This window comes from Phoca vitulina, unplaced genomic scaffold (assembly GCF_004348235.1).
Source record: "Phoca vitulina isolate PV1807 unplaced genomic scaffold, GSC_HSeal_1.0 scaffold1, whole genome shotgun sequence".
In the NCBI taxonomy this organism is placed as follows: domain Eukaryota; kingdom Metazoa; phylum Chordata; class Mammalia; order Carnivora; family Phocidae; genus Phoca; species Phoca vitulina.
In genome coordinates this window covers 8,588,547-8,610,011 of record NW_022589704.1, presented here as the reverse complement: position 1 = coordinate 8,610,011, position 21,465 = coordinate 8,588,547, and the positions used below count along the sequence as shown (strand labels likewise).

The 21,465-nt window shown below is 50.7% G+C and overlaps 1 protein-coding gene across 5 annotated transcripts in view; it reads left to right on the top strand.

Annotated features, from left to right (window-relative positions):
- The window catches only part of ARMC9 (armadillo repeat containing 9), a 149,009-nt gene that overhangs the window by 116,457 nt on the left and 11,087 nt on the right, over positions 1-21,465 (top strand). For 2 of the 5 annotated variants that reach the window (XM_032400075.1, XM_032400086.1), the window contains exons 20-22: positions 2,001-2,105; positions 12,356-12,471; positions 17,746-17,891. In XM_032400075.1, the coding sequence (XP_032255966.1) occupies positions 2,001-2,105; positions 12,356-12,471; positions 17,746-17,891 (367 nt within the window). Of the gene's footprint in view, positions 1-2,000; positions 2,106-12,355; positions 13,173-17,745; positions 17,892-21,465 lie in introns of those variants that run through there. The other 3 variants (XM_032400093.1, XM_032400103.1, XM_032400112.1) reach the window with 3 other exon arrangements.

Sequence of the window (21,465 nt, the reverse complement as noted above, 5' to 3'; positions counted from 1 at the left end):
TATTAATCTTTTCAAAGAATCAGCGTTTTGTTTGACTAATTTTCTCTACTGTTTTTCTGCTTTCTTTTTCATTGATATCTGCTCTGCTCTTTATTATTTCCTTCCTTTTGCTTGCTTTGGGTTTATTTTGTCATTTTTCTTTCTCCAGAAAGTTCTGGAGACTTTCTATTTTTTTCATTTGTTTCAAGAATGTTTGTAATTGCTCATTGAAGCCTTTTTGTGATGACTGCTTTAAAATCTGTGTCAGATGATTCTAGCAACTCTGTTATCTTGATGTTGGCATCTACTGATTGTCTCTTTCTGTTCAGTTTGACAGCTCCCTGGTTCCTGGTATGATGAGTATTTTTTTATTTAAACCCAGATATTTTGAGTATTATAAGACGTTTGATCTAGGGACGCTTGGGCGGCTCAGTCAGTTGAGCATCTGCCTTCAGCTCAGGTCATGATCCCAGGGTCCTGGGATCGAGTCCCATGTCAGGCTCCTTGCTCAGCAGGGAGCCTGCTTCTCCCTCTACCTGCCGCTCCCCCCTGCTTGTGCTCTCACACTCTCTCGCTCTCTCTCCTGGCAAATAAATAAATAAAATCTTAAAAAAAAAAAAAAAGACTTTTGATCTAATTTAAGCCTTCTGTCTTAGCTGGCTGCTTCGACACTGCTCTGACAGGGGGAGCAGGGGCTTCTCCTCGTTACTGCCAGGTGTGAGTAGAAGTCCCGGACTTACACTCAGCCTCTGTTGACACCCATTGGTGGTGGGGGATGGGAGGAGAGCCCTTGCTACTGCACGGCAGCGTGGGAGGTCCGGATCCCTTCTAGGCCTCCACTAGTATCTCCCTAACCAGAACAGGTAGGAGTGCCTCATTAGTGTTGCCCACGTTGCCCACGTTGCCCCGCCTGACAGCACAGGGGTACGGGGGGCAGTGGTGAAGGCCTTGAATCTCCACCAGACCTCCTCTGACACCATCAGAGCATGGAGCGGGGGATAGCTCGTTACCGTCAAGTGGAAGGCTAGGCTCTCCACGTGGTCTCCACTCTCACCTGGGGGTGGGCACTGCATTAGATGAAATCCCCCCTCCCTGCTTGCTCTTCTCTCATATCCCCCCAGCTGGGGATGTGGGGGTGCCTGATGACAGCCCAGTGTGGGTAGAAGCCTGGGCTCCCTGAGGCCCTTGCTGGTGTGGTTGTGATGGTATTTTCTGTGGTGTTTGGTTATTTTCTAAAACTTCTCTCCTGCTAGGCTATCCCTTTCCTGGTCCTCTGGCTAGAGAGAGCAGGCTTTGGGGGGGGGGGTTTCGTCTTCACCATTCACCTTGCTGGCTTGCTGGCTTCTTCAGCTCCAAGTGTGGAATCTGTAAGGAACAACGGAAACCCAGGGGACTCAGCACCTTTCATTCCTTGCGTCTGCAGGGACCTAACCAGTCTGCTCCTTCTCTCCATCTTTCAGGGTCTCTTTTGTTTATGTTATATATATAACGTCCAGTGTTTGGAGTTGTATTTAGTGGAAGGAATAAGGAAAAGTATATCCAGTCCATCTTCCCAAAAGCAAAACAGCTCTTCTCTTTTTGGTGACTATAAACTATTAGAGAAGAACAAGTTTTATGTGCCCCATAAGCCCTGTGCGTATGAAGGCACGTGATAGTTACTGATGGACTGACTTGGCTGTTCGTGTGGTACCTGGACCTCACAGAGGGAAATTCTGAGAACTGTGGCTAGGAGAGACTGCTGGGTGTCTTATTGAACCTTCCCACACCTGCGGTCATGGAAGTGCTCCCTAGGTGCCCAGCTTCCGAAAGAGGGGGGCTGGCATTTTCCCTTTCATCTTCATGGAGAGGTTATAAGCAGAGGACAGACTGCCCCCAAAGCCCTTTGAAGTGCAAACGCACCAGTTGCTGGCTTTGGGCAAAGGCCTCCTCATTCCATGGAGGGTGCCCACTTGGGGAGCCAGCTCTCTGGGAGTGCGTGGCCGGGGGTCCAGGGCACTCACCCCACGTGTCCTTTGAAACAGGAGGACTATGACACTATGGAAGCTGATCTGGACAAAGATGAGCTGATCCAGCCCCAGCTCGGAGAGCTCTCAGGCGAGAAGCTTCTGACCACGGAGTACTTGGGAGTAAGTACCACATGAGGGGGCGAGGGAGATGTGCAAAGGAGAGACGGGCCATTGATGCATTGAGCCTTTGCAATGACACATAATGGTCTGGTCTGGTCTGTTACCATACTGTGTTTATGGGAAGTTCTGTGTTGACCAGTTTGCCTGCAGGGCCCTGAAGTGCGCTGCGGTCCTAGCCCCCTGTCCCAGAGCTGCTGGTGAACAGAAAGAGATTCAAATAAAACTAGAGGGCACGTGCCCGGAGCCTTCCTAGCATCTAAGGTGTGCCCTTCTTTAGTGGTAATCATCTCCCTGTCCAGCTCCTGAATTTTGTGCGCCTTATCTTGTAGAAGAGAAGAGCGCAGCGGATTTGGAAGTTGTCAGCACACACGTGAGGTTGCCTGACGAAGCGAAGGGAGGAGGGGGAGAGAGTGAGGGGCTGAGGACAGAGAGGCGGACCAGATGTCAGGAGCGGGGGCAAGAAGAGGGGCCTCGGAGAAGGACAGAAAGTGAACAGAGAGGCTTGAGCAGCACCAGGAGAATGTAGTGCTCTGGAAAACAGAATGGAGGAGTGTCTCAGGATGGGTTGAGTGGTCAGTCTGAGCATCCAAGAGGCCTGTGGGGTCACACGGCCTAGATGGGGCCATAATCTGAGCTCCGAGAGCTCCCCGCTGACTCTGATGCTCAGCCAGCTCTGGGAGCCCCTGGTTACCACCCACTGGTGAGCTAGGGAAGGGCGTGAGGCAGGAGGGAGCTGCCGAGTGGCCAGGAGAGTGTGGCCATGTCAAGGGCCCACAGGGTCTCACGAAACCACGATCAGAAGGCACATCAGTGAACAGGTGGAATGTTGGAGTGTAAGGTTTCTGAAGGGAGGAGCAATTGCACGGGAGTGGGGGCCAGTCGGACTGAAGCCCTCTGACGGACGGCAGAGCACACAGGAGTGGAGGCCACTGGCATTAAAAGGAGCTCCTGGAATTCTGAAGCTGTGGTTGACTGGGTCAGTCACATGGACTCTGACATCTCCTCAAATTAGTCAGGTTATGGTTGGAGCAGAAGGCTGGGAGCCAGTCTCTCAACGATCGGCCAGCGAAGACAGTGACTTGAGAAGGGAAAGGATGTGGGTGCAGGTGGCCTGAGCCTTGTAGGAGTGACTAGAAGCAGGAAGTGCCTCCCCATCGCTGCCCCAGCCCTGCCCTCCTCATCTCACCCTGGGCACTGGTCTCCTCAGTCACGGGCCCTGGTCTTCCTCACCTTTTGAAGAATTTCCAGGGCCCCAGGCTGGAGTACAGCACCTGTGTGCTCTGCTGTCCGTCATAGGGCTTCAGCTGAGGTTAGAGGACAGCCAGAGGCCCAGTTGTGGGAGCTTTGTAAGCAAGGGTGTGGGATTTTCGCCTGCATGAGCTGGGAGAGTCCTGGAGCAAGGAAGTGACTCAATTTGACTTGTTTTAATATATGACCTTCTGTCTTCACTCTGGCTGCATAATGGAGAATGGACTATAGGGGGTAGGGGTGAAAGAAGGGAGATGACCCAAGGAGGCTGGGCCAGGGTGCCACCACTACCCGCCCCTTGCCTCTGGCCATGGTCAAGGCCTATAGCCTGTCACAGTCCTTAGCGTGTCTCCAGGATCGAAGGAGTCTAATGGACTGTGGAGGCTCTGTTTACATTAGGTCAGGTAAGGGTAAAAGTGAGGCAGTCGGGTACCAAGCTGTCAAAGGGAGTCCGGAGCCCTGACAAGGCTTTGTTTCCTTTGGAAGAGCACTGGCTTTGTCAGGGAAGGACTGGGCTCCATTTGATAGGATGTGCATTTGTAAATACAGCCCCTCCTGCTTCATGGGCAGGAGATGAGAACAGAAGAGGCGAGTCGGTGGGGCTTCTTTGGAGGGTGGGAGCCACAGCCGTGGGGCACATAGCCGTGCGCCCTGGGGACTTTCCCACGGATGCAACCACGCAGGTGCGTGAGGGTCAGCAAGGGCGTCCCCCAGCTTGGTGAACAGAAACCTAAATGCAGCGCCCAGCTGAATGACTTGCGGCACCTCAACACAGTAAAATGCTGTGGGTGAGATCTTATGTTGCTAATGGCGAAGAGTTTTAACAACAACAGGAAAAACCCAAGATGCAGAACATCTGGGACTCCCAGCTCACTCCTGCAGCTTGGGGAGGCTCAAAGGGGCAGAACTTGCAGATGGACCAGCCACCCAGTGTCAGGGCATCTGGAAATGGTGTCATCCTCCCATTGCATGCAGCTCTAAAGCCCCTGAATGTATATGTACTATCCTTTCACCAGAAGGAAAGCTTCCGAGTCCAGCATGTTTGCTTGTCTCGTTGATGTCCATTACTTTCCGTGGAGATGTGAGGAATACGAATGACGTACAGAAAGAATTCATTATATCAATGCTTCCTACGGCTGGAGTAACAAATGAGCATAAACCGGATGGCTTAAAACACCAGACGTGTATCCTCTCACAGTTCTGGGGGCCAGAAGTCCCAAATCAAGATGTCCACACAGCCAGGCCCCATGCGAAGGCCCTGGGTTAGAGGCTCTCGTGCTTCCCCGGCCTCTCGTGGCTCCTCATGTTCCTCAGCTGGTGCTGTGTCCCTCCTGAACTCTGCCTCCGTCTCCAAAGGGCCTCCTCCCCTTCTCTCTTTCATAGCTTAAATGGACACTTGTCATTGGATCTAGGATCATCTAGGACAGTGTCTTCATCTCAGAGAGATGTAACTTAATTACATCTGCAAAGCCTGCTTTTCTGAATGTCACATTCATGGGCTCTTGGGGTTAGAACATGGACATCTCTCTCTGGGGCCACCCCACAACCCACCGCACCAGGTCACCGTAGGGTCTCATAGTAGAAGCGATTTTGGAAGTTTCATTAGAAAAGTGCATGTGGGGCAGTCATCACCCAGGGGCTCGTACACTCCCAGTGTTGCCGTCTTTGTCCTTTAGTCAGGCTCAGCCGCCCTCAGTCAGCCAGTCTTGACTTGGAATGGACAGCCTGCCAGCCTGTGGGTGGGGGTCACCGATTTCAACGACAAGCCTGAGTTGCTGTGCTTGGGCTCCAGGGCGGACAAGGGCTCTAAGTTCACAGCGTCATATTGGCTTGTGCCAGGCGGGGGAACCTGCTAAAGATAGAAGACATTTCACTGGGGCGTGTGTGCCCAAAAGTCATGATTCCCGCCACCTCTTCTGATGTAGCAGGCAGATTGGAGGTTTCTCAAGATCACTTGAAAGATGTGGACTTTTTGAAACATTGTATCAGACCATTCAAAAAGTCTTTCTTGAATTCATGGCATCTGCCTAACACCGAGCAGAATGCCGAAAATTGAAGAGCTGGCTGTCACCTCGGAGAAGTTTACAAAAGAAGACACAGAGCAAATGAAACTGTGCTGTTGGTGAGGGATGCAGATAACAGCGAGGAGTGGTGAGTGGGTGGGCAGAGACTGGCTAGCCCAGGGTTCCTCAAAGCCCCAGACCCTCGAATGTGCCCAAAGATGAGTCTACGACCCGCCCCAGACCTCCGTACCGTAATCCCAAGAATCGGTTCTTGTAGACACCAGTGATTTGGAAACTGTGGCTTGGTTGGGGGTGGGGGGGTGAGGGTGGAGCTGGAGCATCGGCGGCGGCCCACCAGGGTGTTGGGGGCTGGAAGGAAGCCATTCTCAGAATTCCTGGACCCCTTAGCTCGCCCCCTGCTGGGCATTCGTAGCCACACCCCTCCCCGCGCGGCCCCCCTGCTGGTCCTCACCCTCCCAAGTGCAAGCATACAGAGCTCCCATGCACCGCAGAGCCTGGCCACGGAAAATGCCCCAGACCACAGGGAGTTCAGAAAGCTGGCGACAGGAGAACAAGTCCCTTTTCCTAAGCTTGCATGAGAGTGGCAGTGGTCACATGAGATGTGCTGCTTACTCGGAATTCTGGTGGAAAGCAGCATGCCTTGCTTCTTCCTGAAGCCATGACCGTCAGCAGGTCAAGACTGATGATTTGCCAACTTCTCCTTGCTTGGTTATTTCTCAATTTTTTTGTATCGTCCATACTATGCTGAATAATCATTTAATTCTTCCTAAAAAGAATGCCCTGATTTAAATAGCTTTGTCGCCTTGGTTAAAGGGGCACAGACATTTATCATAGCATCTCAGTTTTTTGTTTTTATTTCAGAGTTTAAACTTATTGTTAGTTACCTTTAACGACAGTAATAGGCGTGTCTTCAATTGGTTCAGCACATGTCACGGGCCAAGCAAGCCCTGTGCTGACTGCTTCACACATCTGACTCCATTTAATTTGGTCCTCCCAACAAGCTACGGGGGAAATTCTCTTAGTGTAGCATTTTCTAGACAGGAGAGTTCAGGCTGAGGAAGGGTAAGGAACATTCTCAAGTTGATTTGAGCCTGCTTGCCCTTGTTCTGTCCCACTAAGCTGTGCCACCTTCTGGAAGAGCTGTCGATTTTCCAGTGAATTGCATGCTGCATTTGAAAATTGAGAGAAGTCCGAATGAGTCGCATATTCATAATGTCTGTACGGTCTCAGTTTTAAACACAGACTCAGTTTGGGGGGGAATGCCGATTGTAAAAGCTAATTACTCTCTTTCCACACTTTCTTCCCCCTGTCAAATGAAGGCCCAAATTCATGCAGTTTTCCAGGGACTGCCTGAAGGACTGGTTAGCCCTGCCTCCAGAGGATGTGTATGGAGGTGCGCCTGGGAATCTGCATCTTTATCACCACCACCCCCTGCCCCCAGGGGTCCTGAAGCTGCAGTCTGGGCCATGGAAACTTTGCCACTTGGGCGGTGGGCACAGCTGGCCGGGTGCAGGGCCGAGCCCCTCGGAGAAAGCAGGGCTCCAGGCCCCCCCACCCCACTGCCCTCGGTGGAAGCACGACGCTCTGGCAGCTGGCCCTGTTCGCTGCAGCAGAAACCAAAACCAGAGAAGCAAAGGCCTCAGTTTGCAATTTTTTTTTTCAAATGTGTCTCCACTTTGGAGCTTTTTCTAATCACTTTGCAATCCGTTGTTCCTGCTCTGCCTGCCTAATGGTGAGGACTCAGTGTCCTCTGCAGAGCGGGAGATCAATTGGAACTAAAAGTCCCCATTCTTGTGTGTGAAGACACAACCCAACAAGCAGGAGGAAACAATCCCCAACCCCCGAGTATTCTAAATGTGTTTCTTTTTCTTTCTTTCTTTCTTTTTTTAAGATTTTATTTATTTATTTGGGTGCCTGGGTGGCTCAGTTGGTTAAGCGACTGCCTTCGGCTCAGGTCATGATCCTGGAGTCCCTGGATCGAGTCCCGCATCGGGCTCCCTGCTCGGCAGGGGGTCTGCTTCTCCCTCTGACCCTAACCCCTCTCATGCTCTCTGTCTCTCATTCTCTCTCTCTCAAATAAATAAATAAAATCTTTAAAAAAAAAAATTTTTTTATTTATTTATTTGACAGAGACACAGCGAGAGAGGAAACACAAGCAGGGGGAGTGGGAGAGGGCAATCAATCCTTTGATTGCCTCTACTATATGACAATGAGTTCGTAATGTTTTCTACAGAGGGAAAAGGAAATTAGTCCTTCTTGTAACGTATTTGATCAGATTTAGTCAAATTTGATCAAGATTAGAAAATCTTCTGGCCTCACATTTAGTTTTTGGTAAAGCTGTGTACATTTTTAGGATTGTCGCTAAATTTGAGAACACCATCCTCAAGTTTCTTCCACAAATAAGCTGCAAGATTTGGGGGTATTTCGAGTTCTCTTCCATGCTGATTATTCATAAGTACTCTGACAACATAGGGAATTCCTAGAAGCCGTTCCTACCCCAGGATGGCTAGCAATTGTTTGGCTGTGCACCGAAGTGAGTGGGAATCCTATGAATATATCCCAGGAAACCCGCATTAAATGTCACCTGGACTCAGCATCCCCTTACCTAAGTCCTAAATTCTAGCATCATGTCACCAACATGACAGGAAGTGTGACAAGGGAAGTCAGAGTAGGAAGAAACAGCAGAAGGGAAGTCAAAGTAGAAAAAAACAGCAGTGGTAAGTGCTTGCAATTAAAATATCCTCCTTTTGCAAATGTTACAAAAACATATGACTACATGAACACATTGCGAGGGCCCCTTCTGGGCCTTGAAGCTCCAGTTTCATCAGCTCCGCGGCAGTCCTGCCTCCGCGCATCAGCCCTTCATTCCCACGGTGTCGCCTCTGGGTCATGAGGTGACCGATGCAGCTCCTGGCACAGATCCATGAGAAGGTCAAGAAGAGGGCCAAACGGGCAGACCGGCCACATCTGCCCCCCTCAGTGCTTGTCCCCAGAGCTGCAGCTGGCCACTCCGCTCCATTCTTACTGGTCAGAACTGGGTCACACGACCCCCAGCTGCAAGGAAGTCTGGGAAAGGGACTATTTTTAAGTAGAAACATTTCTTGGGGGCGCCTGGGTGGCTCAGTTGGTTAAGCGTCTGCCTTCAGGTCATGATCTCAGGGTCCTGGGATCAAGCCCTGCGTCGGGCTCCCTGCTCAGTGGGGAGCCTGCTTCTCCCTCTCCCTGCCTCTCCCCTTGCTGTGCTGTCTCACTCCCTCTCAAATTAAGTAGAAACATTTCTTTGCCAACAAAATCAGAGTACTGTTAGTCAAGAGAGAATGAATATTGGGTGGGCAGCAAACAGTGTCTGCTCCAGCTCCCATATTATTTTCTATGTGGGTGGATGGGTGGGTGGATGGATGGATGGATGGATGGATGGGTGGATGGATGGGTGGGTGGATGGGTGGATGGATGGGTGGGTGGATGGACGGATAGATGGATGGATGAGTGGGTGGGTGGGTGGGTGGATTGATAGATGATAGAGAGATAGAGTACCTATATTTTCTTATAAAAATTCATACTGTTTTATTAGCATGTCACAATTTCTTTCTGTGATTCACCAATCCTTGAAAACTAATCAATGGGAAATAACATTTTTTACCTAAATAGACATGTTTCGAACATCTTTTACTACTGAAAAAATTACATTCTGCTCAATCATGTGCTGCATTTTTTTAGTAGCAGAACGTTCTTTCAAACAAAAGCCCCCATCTGTCACACAGATGAAGGCCGAGTCCCTCTGAACCAGTAAGGTGGCTGCCAGGAACCCATTCTCTTCTCTCTCCCAGTAGCCCCGGAGGCATTTCTGCGGAACTCGGCACAGTCAGCAGCTTGTTGGACTAGATTTCCTTTCAGATCTTTCCAGCCCCAAAAGGCTGCTTTGAAACTGAGGGGCCTGGAGACCTCGTGGGCTACCGCGTGGCTCACCCGGCAGGCACAGCAGGTCATAAGGTGAGCAGGGGGCAGGCCCTCTGGGAAACGGCTGCTTTGAGACGCCGGGTGTGCCCCGCACGGAGCCGGGTCCTGCGTGCTTACCCGTCTTCACCAAGGACCTTTCCTCAGGCCTCTGGGTAACAGACCAGACGCTCTGACCCACAGGCTAGACTCGGTTTCTTCATCCTCTGGAGAGCACAGATACCACCCACCTTATTTCCTAGGCCTATACGGTGGTTTTTTTTTTAAAGATTGTATTTATTTATTTATTTGACAGAGAGAGACACAGCGAGAGAGGGAACACAAGCAGGGGGAGTGGGAGAGGGAGAAGCAGGCTTCCCGCGGAGCAGGGAGCCCGATGCGGGGCTCGATCCAAGGACCCTGGGATCATGACCTGAGCCAAAGGCAGACACTTAACGACTGAATCACCCAGGGGCCCCTAGGCCTATAGGGTTTTAAGAAGATGGTATGACGGGGGCGCCCGGCTGGCTCAGTTGTAGAGCACGTGAATCTTGATCTCCGGTTGTGAGTTCAAGCCCCATGTTGGTTGTATAGATTACTTAAAATCTTAAAAAAAAAAAAAAAGAAAGAAAATGGTACGGCTGACAGGGTTTTCCAAAGGCTGAAACACTCTCACATGTAAGTGTCCCCTAGGAGGGAGTTGGGAGGGCGAGCTCAGAAGGAGCACGGCGTGGAGGACGAGGACGCAAGAAGGCACGTACTCACCGTGTCCCCTGGTCCAGTACCTTAAGACCCCACCTTCTGAGCCTTCTTTGGAAAGACCCTGGTGGCATAACGGAGGGAGAAAGAAGCAGGGGTGTTCTGGAGGTGCGTTTGAGGGTTGGGCGTAAGGCACCTGCTCACCTGATGAGTAGCTCGGCCTGTAAATTTGAGCCTCAATACTGGACAGGGCAGCCTGGCCGACGGGGAGTTCGAGTGAGGGGGGCCAGCAGCGTGACGGGCTTGCAGTTAAAGCATCCTTCCTCTGCAGGTCACACAAGAGACATAAGGGGAGGTGGGACTGCATTTTAGTTCTTCTGTAGAAGGCTGATCATGTGCCGTCTCCTCCCCGGAGGCTGAAGGCACCTTCTCTGTCCTCTGGCCCTGCTCCTCTTCCCACTGCCTCCCCTCTGCCCCCCCACCCCATCCATCCCCCTAACTGGCAGCCGGCCCCACAGCGCGGGGAGGCCCCTTTTTTCTTTTCCCTACCTCAAACACGAGATCAACCCAAATAAGCTCTCAGCAAAAATCAAGGAATCAAAGATGTAATTCCAGTTGTTTTGTTTTTTTTAGTTTCTGGCTTGTTTTTGTTGTTGTATAAGCCAATTTTTTTTTTTAATTTTCATTTTCAAATAATTCTAGATTCACAGGAATTTGAAAAGGGAGTGTCGAGAGGTCCCGTGCCCCCTCCCCCGGTTTCCCGGGTGGTCCCTCTTGTATGACTGGGGTGCCACCTCGGACGGGCAGCCCACACTGGTGCCGTCCAGACTCTGGTTCCACTTGCCCGGTTGTACAGTCATTTCTTCTGTAAACCATTTGTCTTAATTGTGAACATAATCTAACCATATTACAGAACACTTGGAAAATAAAGGGGAGAAAAAATTCCCCTTGGTTCTGCTATCCTGCTTCCCACTGGATCCATTTTAGTGTTCGTTTCCTTCTGGTCTTGTGTGTACTTTTAGCCTCATTGAAAGCATCATTTATATACAGTATTATAACCTTTTATTAAATGTTTTAAATAAACATTTTTTCATAACCTAGTCTTTATCATTGTAAATGGCCACTTAATATTTCAAATGAATATGCCATATTTCACTTATTTATTCCTCTCTTGCCAGACACTTAGGTTATTCCAGTTTCACTCTATGACAGTTTTGTAACAAACAACTTTGTTTATTTAACATTTTCCGTATTTGGGGTTCTTTCCCTAGGATTTACACCCAAGGTGGGCACCTGGGTGGCTCAGTTGGTTAAGCGACTGCCTTCGGCTCAGGTCATGATCCCAGGGTCCTGGGATCGAGTCCCACATCGGGCTCCCAGCTCAGCAGGGAGCCTGCTTCTCCCTCTGATTTACACCCAAGGATGTGAACATTTTTCTGACTCTCCTGTTATAAAACACCAGATTACTTCCTAAAGTAATTAGAAATGACTCAGCCTGCTGGGCCACTAACATTTTGAATCCTGCCAGCCAGTTACATGGTCATATAATCATTGAAAGATGATACCTTTTTTATGAAGTTGTAGTTTCTAATTACTTGTAAAGTTGATCATTTTTTTCTTGTATTTACCAGTGATCTTTTCTATTGTGTGACTTAGCTATTTGAATTCTTTGCTCCGTCTTCTACTCTCTTACTTATTGATTTGTTTTTGTTTTTAAAGATTTTATTTATTTATTTGACAGAGAGAGAGATAGCGAGAGAGGGAACACAAGCAGGGGGAGTGAGAGAGGGAGAAGCAGGCTTCCCGCTGAGCAGGGAGCCCCATGCGGGGCTCGATCCCAGGACCCTGGGATCATGACCTGAGCCGACGGCAGACGCTTAACGACTGAGCCACCCAGGCGCCCCTTACTTATTGATTTGTAAGAGCTGCTTATCTAATGAAAATCTTAACCTTCCATTCTGTTAAATATGTGCAAATATTTCTTCCCAGTTGGTTGTTTACCTGTTCATTTGGCTTATCTCTAATATATAAGTGGAAAATTTTTATGAAACCAAATCTGCCCATCTTTTTTTTCTTCTCACTTTCAAAACTCAGTCTTCCCTGAGATGTAATTATTTATTCAAACTGTTTTCTTCTCCTCTTTTCCATGGTCTGATTTTTTTTTTTAATTTATACTGCTAAATGGTATAATATGCAAACCTAAACGAGTTTTTTCCCCAATTTCTGTTTATCTGAATAATCTATGTCATGATCCTTCCTCATCTATTTGCAAAGCCTCTTATTACTATGAGGTCAGCTCCCAAGTAGGTGGTGTCTCCAGCCCTGTCTCCTCTTTCTTTCCACCAGATTATGACGAACACGGGGAAGGCGAGGCGGAAGGGCCTGGCCAGTGTGCAGCAGAATGCCGACGAGCCCCTGCGCCGGCCCATCACCCCCGGCGGCCACAGGACCGGGTACCCAGTGTAAGTCCGGGCTAACGGAGGCGGGGAGTTCTTTTCTTAAGCTTTGTTTTAACTGCAGTGTAAGATGTGTGTATTGAAAAACTCAAAATAAAACGTTCACATTGGAAAGCATTTATCTCTTCATTGTTTCTCTCTTGGGGATTTTTGAGGGGAAAGAGGTTGTCTCCTTCACCCCCGGCTTTCTTCTTTCAAAAAATGAAGTGGTAGGATTTCAGGATCTCCAGGCACTTCCAGCCTTCGCCCAGAAGAAGCCAAGTGTCGGCCAATGTGATTTCAAAGGCAAGGACCAGAAGGAGCAGTGGTGGGTCCACCCAACAGGCCTCGGGTTGATTTTGTTCTGCACCCCTCCCCCACCATCGCACTGGGCCTTCTGTTGGGGTGGAGTGTCACAGGTTAAGACATCAAATCCACTTATCTTTAGATAAACACACTCACTTTTTAAAGCAACTCTATGCACGTTTAGCGGCCTAGCTTTCTTCATAGCCTTGCTCCTACCTCGTTGATGTGAACACAGTTTTAGTGTGGTTACCCAGAACCTGGGACCAACCTGGGGACCTGGGGGCCTAGACCCCTGTGGGCTCTCGGGGAGCCCCAGGCCAGTCAGTCCAACTGTCTAGAGAGAATGGCAGAGAGAAACGGGTACGAGCCAGGGGGTTATAGAGAGCAGGAGAAAAACCTACAAATATTGGCCATAAAATAGTTCAAATGAATAGGACATATTTTACTTAGTTATCCCCCATAGCTGGGCAGTTTGGTTGTTTCCAGTTTTACTCTATAGTAATTTGTAATGAACAGCCAGGCACCTGCCGAACAGCCACAAACAGAGCCCGGAAATGCCGGCCCTGGAGCTCCGTGCGTGGCTGCCGGGGATGCCGAGGCCCCCGCATCCAGATCTGCCAAGTGCTCTTCCCCCGTGGGACTGACCTGTAAGTATTTCCAGGCCCACACCGTGGACCGGTGCTCTGTTTGATTCGATTTCAAAACTGGTCGTCACGTGCTTCATATTTCAAGGTTCTTATTTTAAACTGCTAATAATGTGTTTTTCTCTTAAACTTACTGTCAGTATTTTTTAACTTAGCTTCCAGTTATGAACATCTGGCACCTTTGCCTCCCCTCTCAGTCTCCTTCTACGTGCGTAATATATAATTTACACACATACACTTTGTTTTGCTGAACAGTTCGAAAGGAGGTTGCAGACTTGCAGAATGCATCCCCCAAGAGTAAGAACATCCTGTACTTAACCACATTATCACACCTAAGAAAGTCAACATTCACATAACACTCTATAGTATATCAGTATTCCCTAACTGTCCCCAAAATGTCATTTGTATCAGGTTTTGTGTTTGCTTGTTTGATCTGGAATATAGCCAAGTGTCAACTACTAGTAAATCTAGTTTATATCTTTTTAAATGGAAGTGGTACCAGGAGCTGATAAAATTCATCTTGCTTAACATGGGATAGAGGATGCCAAATCATCATCTTTAAAAATTAAGATTATCTGGGCGCCTGGGTGGCTCAGTTGGTTAAGCGACTGCCTTCGGCTCAGGTCATGATCCTGGAGTCCCTGGATCGAGTCCCGCATCGGGCTCCCTGCTCGGCAGGGAGTCTGCTTCTCCCTCTGACCCTCCCCCCTCTCATGTGCTTGCTCTCTCTCATTCTGTCTCTCTCAAATAAATAAATAAAAAATCTTTAAAAAAAAAAAATAAATAAAAAATAAAAATAAAAATTAAGATTATCTTTTAAAGTTCTTGAAACCCAGAGAGGCAACAATGACATGAGGATATTTAGTTAGAAATAAGGATAAAGGGAGTCTAATAAATATAAGATCTAACCAATGGGCACCGTTAATTCTGGGGTCAGGTGTTCTACATTGTGGAGAGGAAGAAGAGGATGTCTTTTCATGTCAGGGATGTCCCCTGACTTGTGGGACGGAGAGGACCTCATTTTCCTGGAACTGGACCTCCCCCACTCTAGTGCAATTGCCCAGCTCCCTCCATTGGGCCAGTTCTACAGACATTTGTATCACTTCTGCGCACCAGATGGTGTGCTAATTTCTAGCGAAACAAGAATAAATGAGATGTGATTTCTGGCCCCAGAAGCACACAAAGCCATGGTCAATGTCCTGTGGTCAGTGGAGGGTGGCGGATGCCGGGTGCCCCCTGCACTCGGCAGAAAGTCAACTTGCAGGATCTTGAGTTAGCCCCTGTAAAAAGTGTCTGTAACCCGCGAAGCCAGCTGGCTCTGATTCCCTAGTGCTGCCAGGAATGTCAACTGAGGACCTCCGTGATCTTGGAGGCGCTGGCAGTACATTCCGCACACGTTCCAGGTCCTAGTACTTCTGGGGTCAGTAATCCTACTTCTAGGGTTTGGTGCTGAGAAGCAATCAGATGCTCGCAGATATATATACAGGGCATTTACGGCAGTAGTCATAAGAAGTCTAAATGGGGCACCTGGGTGGCTCAATCGGGGAAGCCATTCGGCCCAGGTCATGATCTCAGGGTCGTGAGATCGAGCCCCGTATCGGGCTCTGCGCTGGGCGTGGAACCAGCTTAAGATTCTCTCTCTCCCTCTCTAAAAAAACAAAGAAAAACTTATTCATTAAAAAAGAAAAAAGTAGAATCGAAATGCCTAAAGTAGGAGGCTGTTTACATAATTATATAGTCACACAACACAGTATTGAAAATGACGTTTTAGAAGAATACTTAATACATGAGGAGAGCCTCACAATATATTGCTAAGTGAAAAAGCAAATTATAAAACAGGGTAGATCCAGCCTGCTGGCCACTTACAGTGATCCCAAGTTTATTTTTTTAAAGTATATATTTGCATTTTTTAAAAGTGAAAAGATATGAGATGTTAATCAGGGTCGTGTCTAGGTATTGGGAGGGCAGGACATTCTGTGTAGCCCATATATTTTCCTAATTTTTCATGATCAACACTTACTGGTTTTTTAATCAAGAAAAGAAAGTTTGGGGCACCTGGGTGGCTCAGTTGGTTAAGCGACTGCCTTCGGCTCAGGTCATGATCCTGGAGTCCTGGGATCGAGTCCCGCATCGGGCTCCCTGCTCGGCAGGGGGTCTGCTTCTCCCTCTGGCCCTCCCCCCTCTCATGTACTCTCTCTCTCTCAAATAAATAAATAAAATCTTCAAAAAAAAAAAAAAGAAAGAAAGTTTAAAATAAAAAGTCACCCTGCGCAGCTCAGGGCCCCCCTCACCCCAGCCCTCCCTTGGCCTATTTCCTCCGCAACCGCCCCCCCACCCGCCCCGCCTCACCGCTCCGTGGGTTCTGGATCTCTCCCCTCCGCTCACTGTCCAAACTTGGCGCCATCATTTAACACCTCGTTGCTCCACCTTCACCCTCCGCTCCTACTGCTTTCCTTCCCCAGGCCTCCCCACAGGCTCCCAGGCCCCCAGCCCCCCTCGCCCAGGCCCTCTCTGCCTGCTTCCACGCCCCCTGCCCTCCCTTCTGGGCCCACGCGGCCCACCAGTGACTTCAAGTTACCGCTGCCACGGCCACCAGCGACCTCGCAGCTTCTTCTGTTTTTTTTTAAATTAAACTTCAATTAGCCAACATCTAGAATATCTTTCGTTTCAGCTGTAGAGTTCAGTAATTCATCAGTTGCAGCTTCCAAGCCGAGGCCGCACAGCGTCCCTCACGGTCGCCACTGCCGACCACCCTCCTGGTCACTGTCCCGCCCCCACACCCTGCTGCCACGTGGGCTTGGCCCCTAACTCACCCCTCTGCCTCCTAAAATGCCCCATTTCTGGCCCCTACCCATCCTGCTTCTCCGCGGGTTTCCTTACACACTCCAGGCACCCAAATCTCACTCCTTTCCAGACTTGCCCCAAGCGCGAGGGGTGTCCCCCCAGCACCCCAAGTCAGCGCTCCCTGGGCCCCCCGCTTCAGGAAATGGCGTTAATACCCCCAAACCCCCGAGCCAGAATCCCACCCCCTGGCCGCCGAGCCCTCTCCTCCCTCTGCTCTCCCAGCCCTGGCCTCCCCTCTGCCCTCCTGAGCCACCTCTTCGCCCCTAATGGTGCCCCCGCCACGGTCTACCGTCCGCCACCCTAGAATGAGATTTCTAGCACATCATCACGGAAGGGCATTTCGGTGACTCCTGTCTCCCTGAGGGATCAAATCTAACCAAACGCTGGCTGACAAGGTCCTTCTCAGTTGACCCCCCCTACCTTGGGCCTCGAAGTGCCCCCGGCCCCGGACACCCCGTCCCCTCTAGCCCGCAGTTTCTGTGGTGCCTTAAATCTTTCTGCAACAGTGCGGCACTTTGGTTTGTTTCCGCCTCGGCATCTGCCTCGCGGTGTTACCTCTGTTGGAAAATTGTCCCTTTTGGCCCCAGGCAGCCCTAGCTGGACTGGCTGAATGCCCGCCACACACACGCGCGCGCGCACACACACACACACACGGACACAGCCTTTCCTGCCCCTCGGGGTGGCTTAGTGTCTGTTTGTCTTTGCTACTGGAACTGACATTCAGGAACGGCCATCTCATGGGGCCCAACCCTGGGCGGAGCGCCACATGCTCGCCGCGCTGTGTCTCCCACCAAGCCCTCGCTGGGCAGGTGGCGAGTGTCTCCTCGTTGAAGAGAAGCCAGTGCTGGGCTGCCGGGCCCCCCTGGAGAGCCTTCCTCGGGATCTGCTGTCAAGGCTGAACGAGGAGCCGAGCTCCCTCCCGCCACCTCTGGGGGCCTTGCTGGCCCGGGCCCCCTGTCTCTGGCGCCCGGCTGGGGGGGGGTCCGGTACAATGAGGCGCCCAGTCCGTGTCTGCCGGGTGAATGGGTCTCCACCAACCCGGGTGTTGGCGGCCGTGCAGACACCATGGGGGTGGTGATGCCGAGAGCGAGCTCCTCCCGGGCCCGGGCCTGCCGAGCTCCTGCTGTCACGGTGACAGGACACGTCACGTCTTTCTGATTGCATTCGTCCCTTCGGCTCATCTGCTTCCTCCTCTGCGGAAAAACCAGAAGATTGGTGCCTTAAATGGTTTGGTTGAGATGTCATGCTCCCATGTCCCCCAAAGCCAGAAGATATCATTTTTGTGTTAGAAAGATAGGAAGTCATGTATCACTAAATGTTGAGGAGCTACCAGGGTATTTTCTAGTTTCCACCAATATCCTTAAAAAGGTTTAATATCTGCTAATACCAGTTTAATAAAGGAATTTCAGGTACTTCCACTTCTTGTATCTGTGATGCTACGGGCCGGTAGTCGGCAAATACCTCCTGGCTATCTGCATTTATTGCTGTTTTTCATTTTGTCTTCCAGGCTGGAAGACTATCCCATTTCTCCCCAGATGGCCCAGCCTGCCCGAAACGGCCGCCTCCCGTCCCTGACAAGCGCCCACCCTCCCGTCTACGAGGGGGCTGAGCCCAGTGCTTTGGAGCCTTGCATCTCCTCTTCACGTAAGAACCGTAAGAACCGCGGGCGGGGAGGCGGGGAGTCAGCTCGGGGGGGCTGGTGACACCTGGCCCCGAAGCAAGCAGCAGCAGTTAGAGACCCAGCAAGGCCTCAGCCTCACACCTGATCTCCCCCACTGCCCTGAGCCACGGAGGCCCACAGGCCCAGAACCACACAGCCACGCCTCTAAACCCCCTTCTCTGAGAGACGTCCACACGCTAGTCAGGCAAGATTTCTGCTCACAAAAAGCTGTGTGTTCACTGTGCGATTTCCAAGTAGTCATCTCAGAATGTTGGAGATTTCTGCCCGAGACTTGGCACCTCAAACTCCGATGCTGAGGTGGCGGCCGGCCACCTATTCAAGGGCTGGTCTGAGACAGAACTGTGCCAGGAGAAGCCAAAACATTTTGAAACATCTAGTCGAGTTCACCAGAGACTGATGGGGGATAAAAGGATTTTTTTAGATGCCAGAAAAAATAGATATGCTTTGAATCAGAAACGTACGAAGTATTTTTTTTTTTAATTCGCAAGAGGAAATTAAAAGGATATGAGCAGGCCAGATAAGACCGTAATCTCCATGCAAAGAGGAAAAACAACAGAGGAGCAGGTCAGATTCCAGGTTGAGAAACATCTGAGAACTTTTATAATCTGCTCACAATTGGATTCCAACGCTTCCAAGCCCCAGTTCAAAGCAGGAGGCTGGTCACAGAGCCAGAGTAGAGCCAGGTTGTTTGAGAGTCTGGGGGATTGTCTCCTGGTTATGCACACTTTTAGAGGTTTTGCCACCTGGGGTCATGTGTTATTAGAGCTGTAAACCTTAATATGCCTTCACTGAAAGGTGATTTGCTCCACCGTTTGTCCAGAGATTTCTGCTGCCAGGGTGGAGGTTTTAGTGGTCTAACCACCTTTGCCAATTTAACCTAATGCCATTGAGTTAAAAATGATTTCAAGCTCTACAGGCCTGGACTTCCCAAAAGTTGCATTTAGGGTAATTTATTTATCAGGTACATCCTTGCTTTACCAAAGCAACTGGTCCTCTGTCTTGCACCAATTCTCGGTATGGTCCTATATTTTGGAAAGATTTAGCATGGATTACCTATAGGACGGAGGCATTTGAGGTTGCCACAGATGGAGTAGCGTGTGGCAACTGATTTTCCTGGAGATGGTGATGTCCTTGTGATTTTCAGAAACAATCGATGGTAGCCCTGACAAAGTCGAGGCCCTGGCCAATCCTGGTTCCTCGCGTGAAAACAGTGGGCAGCCTTGGTGATCAGCAGCAGGCCCCAGTGCCTCTCCCTGGGGAGGTGGCAGCCCTCCACATGGGCCACCTGGAGCCAGGGCAGCCACTTGGCCTGAGTCACGCTGCCAGGTGTAGCCCTGAACTCTGGGGCCATATTCCGCACGTCCCCTCCTCCTGCCTGCTCCTCTCTGCTTAGGCCTGCCTGGGACCCCCCCAACCCTGTCCATCAACTCCCCACCCCCCCACCTCAGTGGGCTCCAAACTAGCTGCCCTCAGTCTGCCAGCCAGAAACCAGCCATATTAACCTCTCTCCCCAGGCCTGCCCGGCCTGTCCTCAGACTCTGGACAGCACTCCTCATTCTCCCTTATAATCATTTTACTACAGAAGCCCACCCTCTGGGTTAGTGGCTCTCCCTCGGTCACTTAGGGAGCATTTCTGGTACAGATTCTGTTCTTCCTCCTACCCTCTTTCAGGCTTGGCCAGCTGCAGCCACCCCAGGACCGATGTCCCTGGACCAGTGTCTGCCCCCACCCCGACCCAGCTGGTCTTGTTGTGGCCATCCCTCCCTCTTCTGATCCAGCCTCTATGTGAGGATGGAGAGCAAGCAGGCTTGGGCTTATGTGCTTAGAATGCACATAATCAGGGTTGAGACTAGTTCTGAGGCTGCCTCTGGGCTCAGCAGATATAAGAGGGCCCGAGAGGAAGAGGACAGTGGTGGGCCAGGTGGTCTCGTTGTCTTCTGTGATATTCCTTCCCTGTCAAAAGCCTGAGCTGACCTCCTCTGGACCCCTCCATCCATACAGTCCTGCCTCTCCAGCCCTTTCTCCCACTTCTGTGCTCTCGCTCACCTGTCCCCCCATCCCAGTCTGGCCTCACGCAGCTACTCCTCAGAGGCCCCTCACATGTGACTTGCTACTGAGTCTGGCCTCCCGGCCTGCACTCATGCTGGGAACCTCTGCCCCACCTCAGGCCCACTGAGAACCCGCCGCGGTGGCCTCAAGCGCATTTGCTCAGGAAGCTCTTCACATCTCTGCGTTCAGTCCACGCTAAAGGTGAAATCTCATGATGAGGAGCCTGTGGACCCCTCCAACCGCTTGATCAGTTGACCACAGGGCCAGAAAGTACATTCTTTTTAAGCAGAGGGACTTAGCCCCACAGAGCCAAGGAAATAGCTCCCAAAAGGAAAAAGCCAAGAAAGTGTCTTCAAATTTTCTAAGACATTGGCCTCAGGAAAGTTACTCTCATTACCCCATCACCCGAGGCTATCTTGGATATCAAAGCCGCATACTTTGGTCAGTGGCCTGGAGTGAAAATGCCCAGCCCTGTCTGAAATGGACCCACAGGTGAGGAAACAGTACCTTGTCCCGGGAAGCCTCTGGCGCGTGCACACAGCTGCTGGTCCCCCCCCCCCCCCCCGTCCCTGGCTTTCAGTGGTGGGAGCTCTGAAGGCCCGCACTGTGACATTCAGTGGAGGGAGTCGGAAGGGGCATTGGGGGTGACTACTGTTGGGTGACAGAGCTGAAAAGACCTCAGAGGGTCTCAGGAGAGCTCAGCAAAACTCCTCCTCCCTCCTGCCAGGGGGCTTTCCCACCCACCCCCCAACCTGGCCCTCCGCCCACACCCACCTGGGAAAGCTCCTGATCCTGGAGGACTGCCTGCCCCTGGGCACCGTTCCCTGGAATGGGATTTTCTCTGTGTGTAGCCCAGCACACAACTGTACGTAGTTGCCCTTGATTATTGCTTCATACACCGAAATGCTATCTCCTGGGCCTGATTAGAAGCCCACGGAGCTGAGAGCACAGACAAGCAGGCCAGTTGTCCACTGGCGAACAGGTCAGAGAAGGCTCCATTTCTGATTCCAGGCCCAGCTCTAGGTGGAGACTGTCCAGTATGGACCATAAATAAAGCCATCCGTTGGGTTCCATTCCAGAAACATTCCCTGCTTGGGTGAAAAGACCGTTACCTGGAAGTCAAAGCTGCAAAGAAGAAAGTTTGTATTTAAGATAAAGTAGAGGCCACATTGCAAAGGTACCAGGGAGATTTTTAAACAAAAGAGCTAGAAGGAGCTTGGATTAAGGAAGCAGCGAATCTGGACTCGGTCACAGAATTGCTCTGACCGTGGCGTGGACCCCTTTGGCAGCAGAAGGAGAAGAGAAGGGGGGCAGGAGAGAAGGGGGTCATGTCATTTGAAATCCAGACTAGGTGCTCAGGAGAGCTCCCCGGCAGAGTCATCGGGGACTTCTCTGTCACTTCCCAGTGAAGGTCTCTGGGATGACCCGGGTGCCCTGGTCCTTGGCCATGAGGTCAGCACAAGCACTGCTGGGAATGAGGGCAGCTCCTGCCCCTGG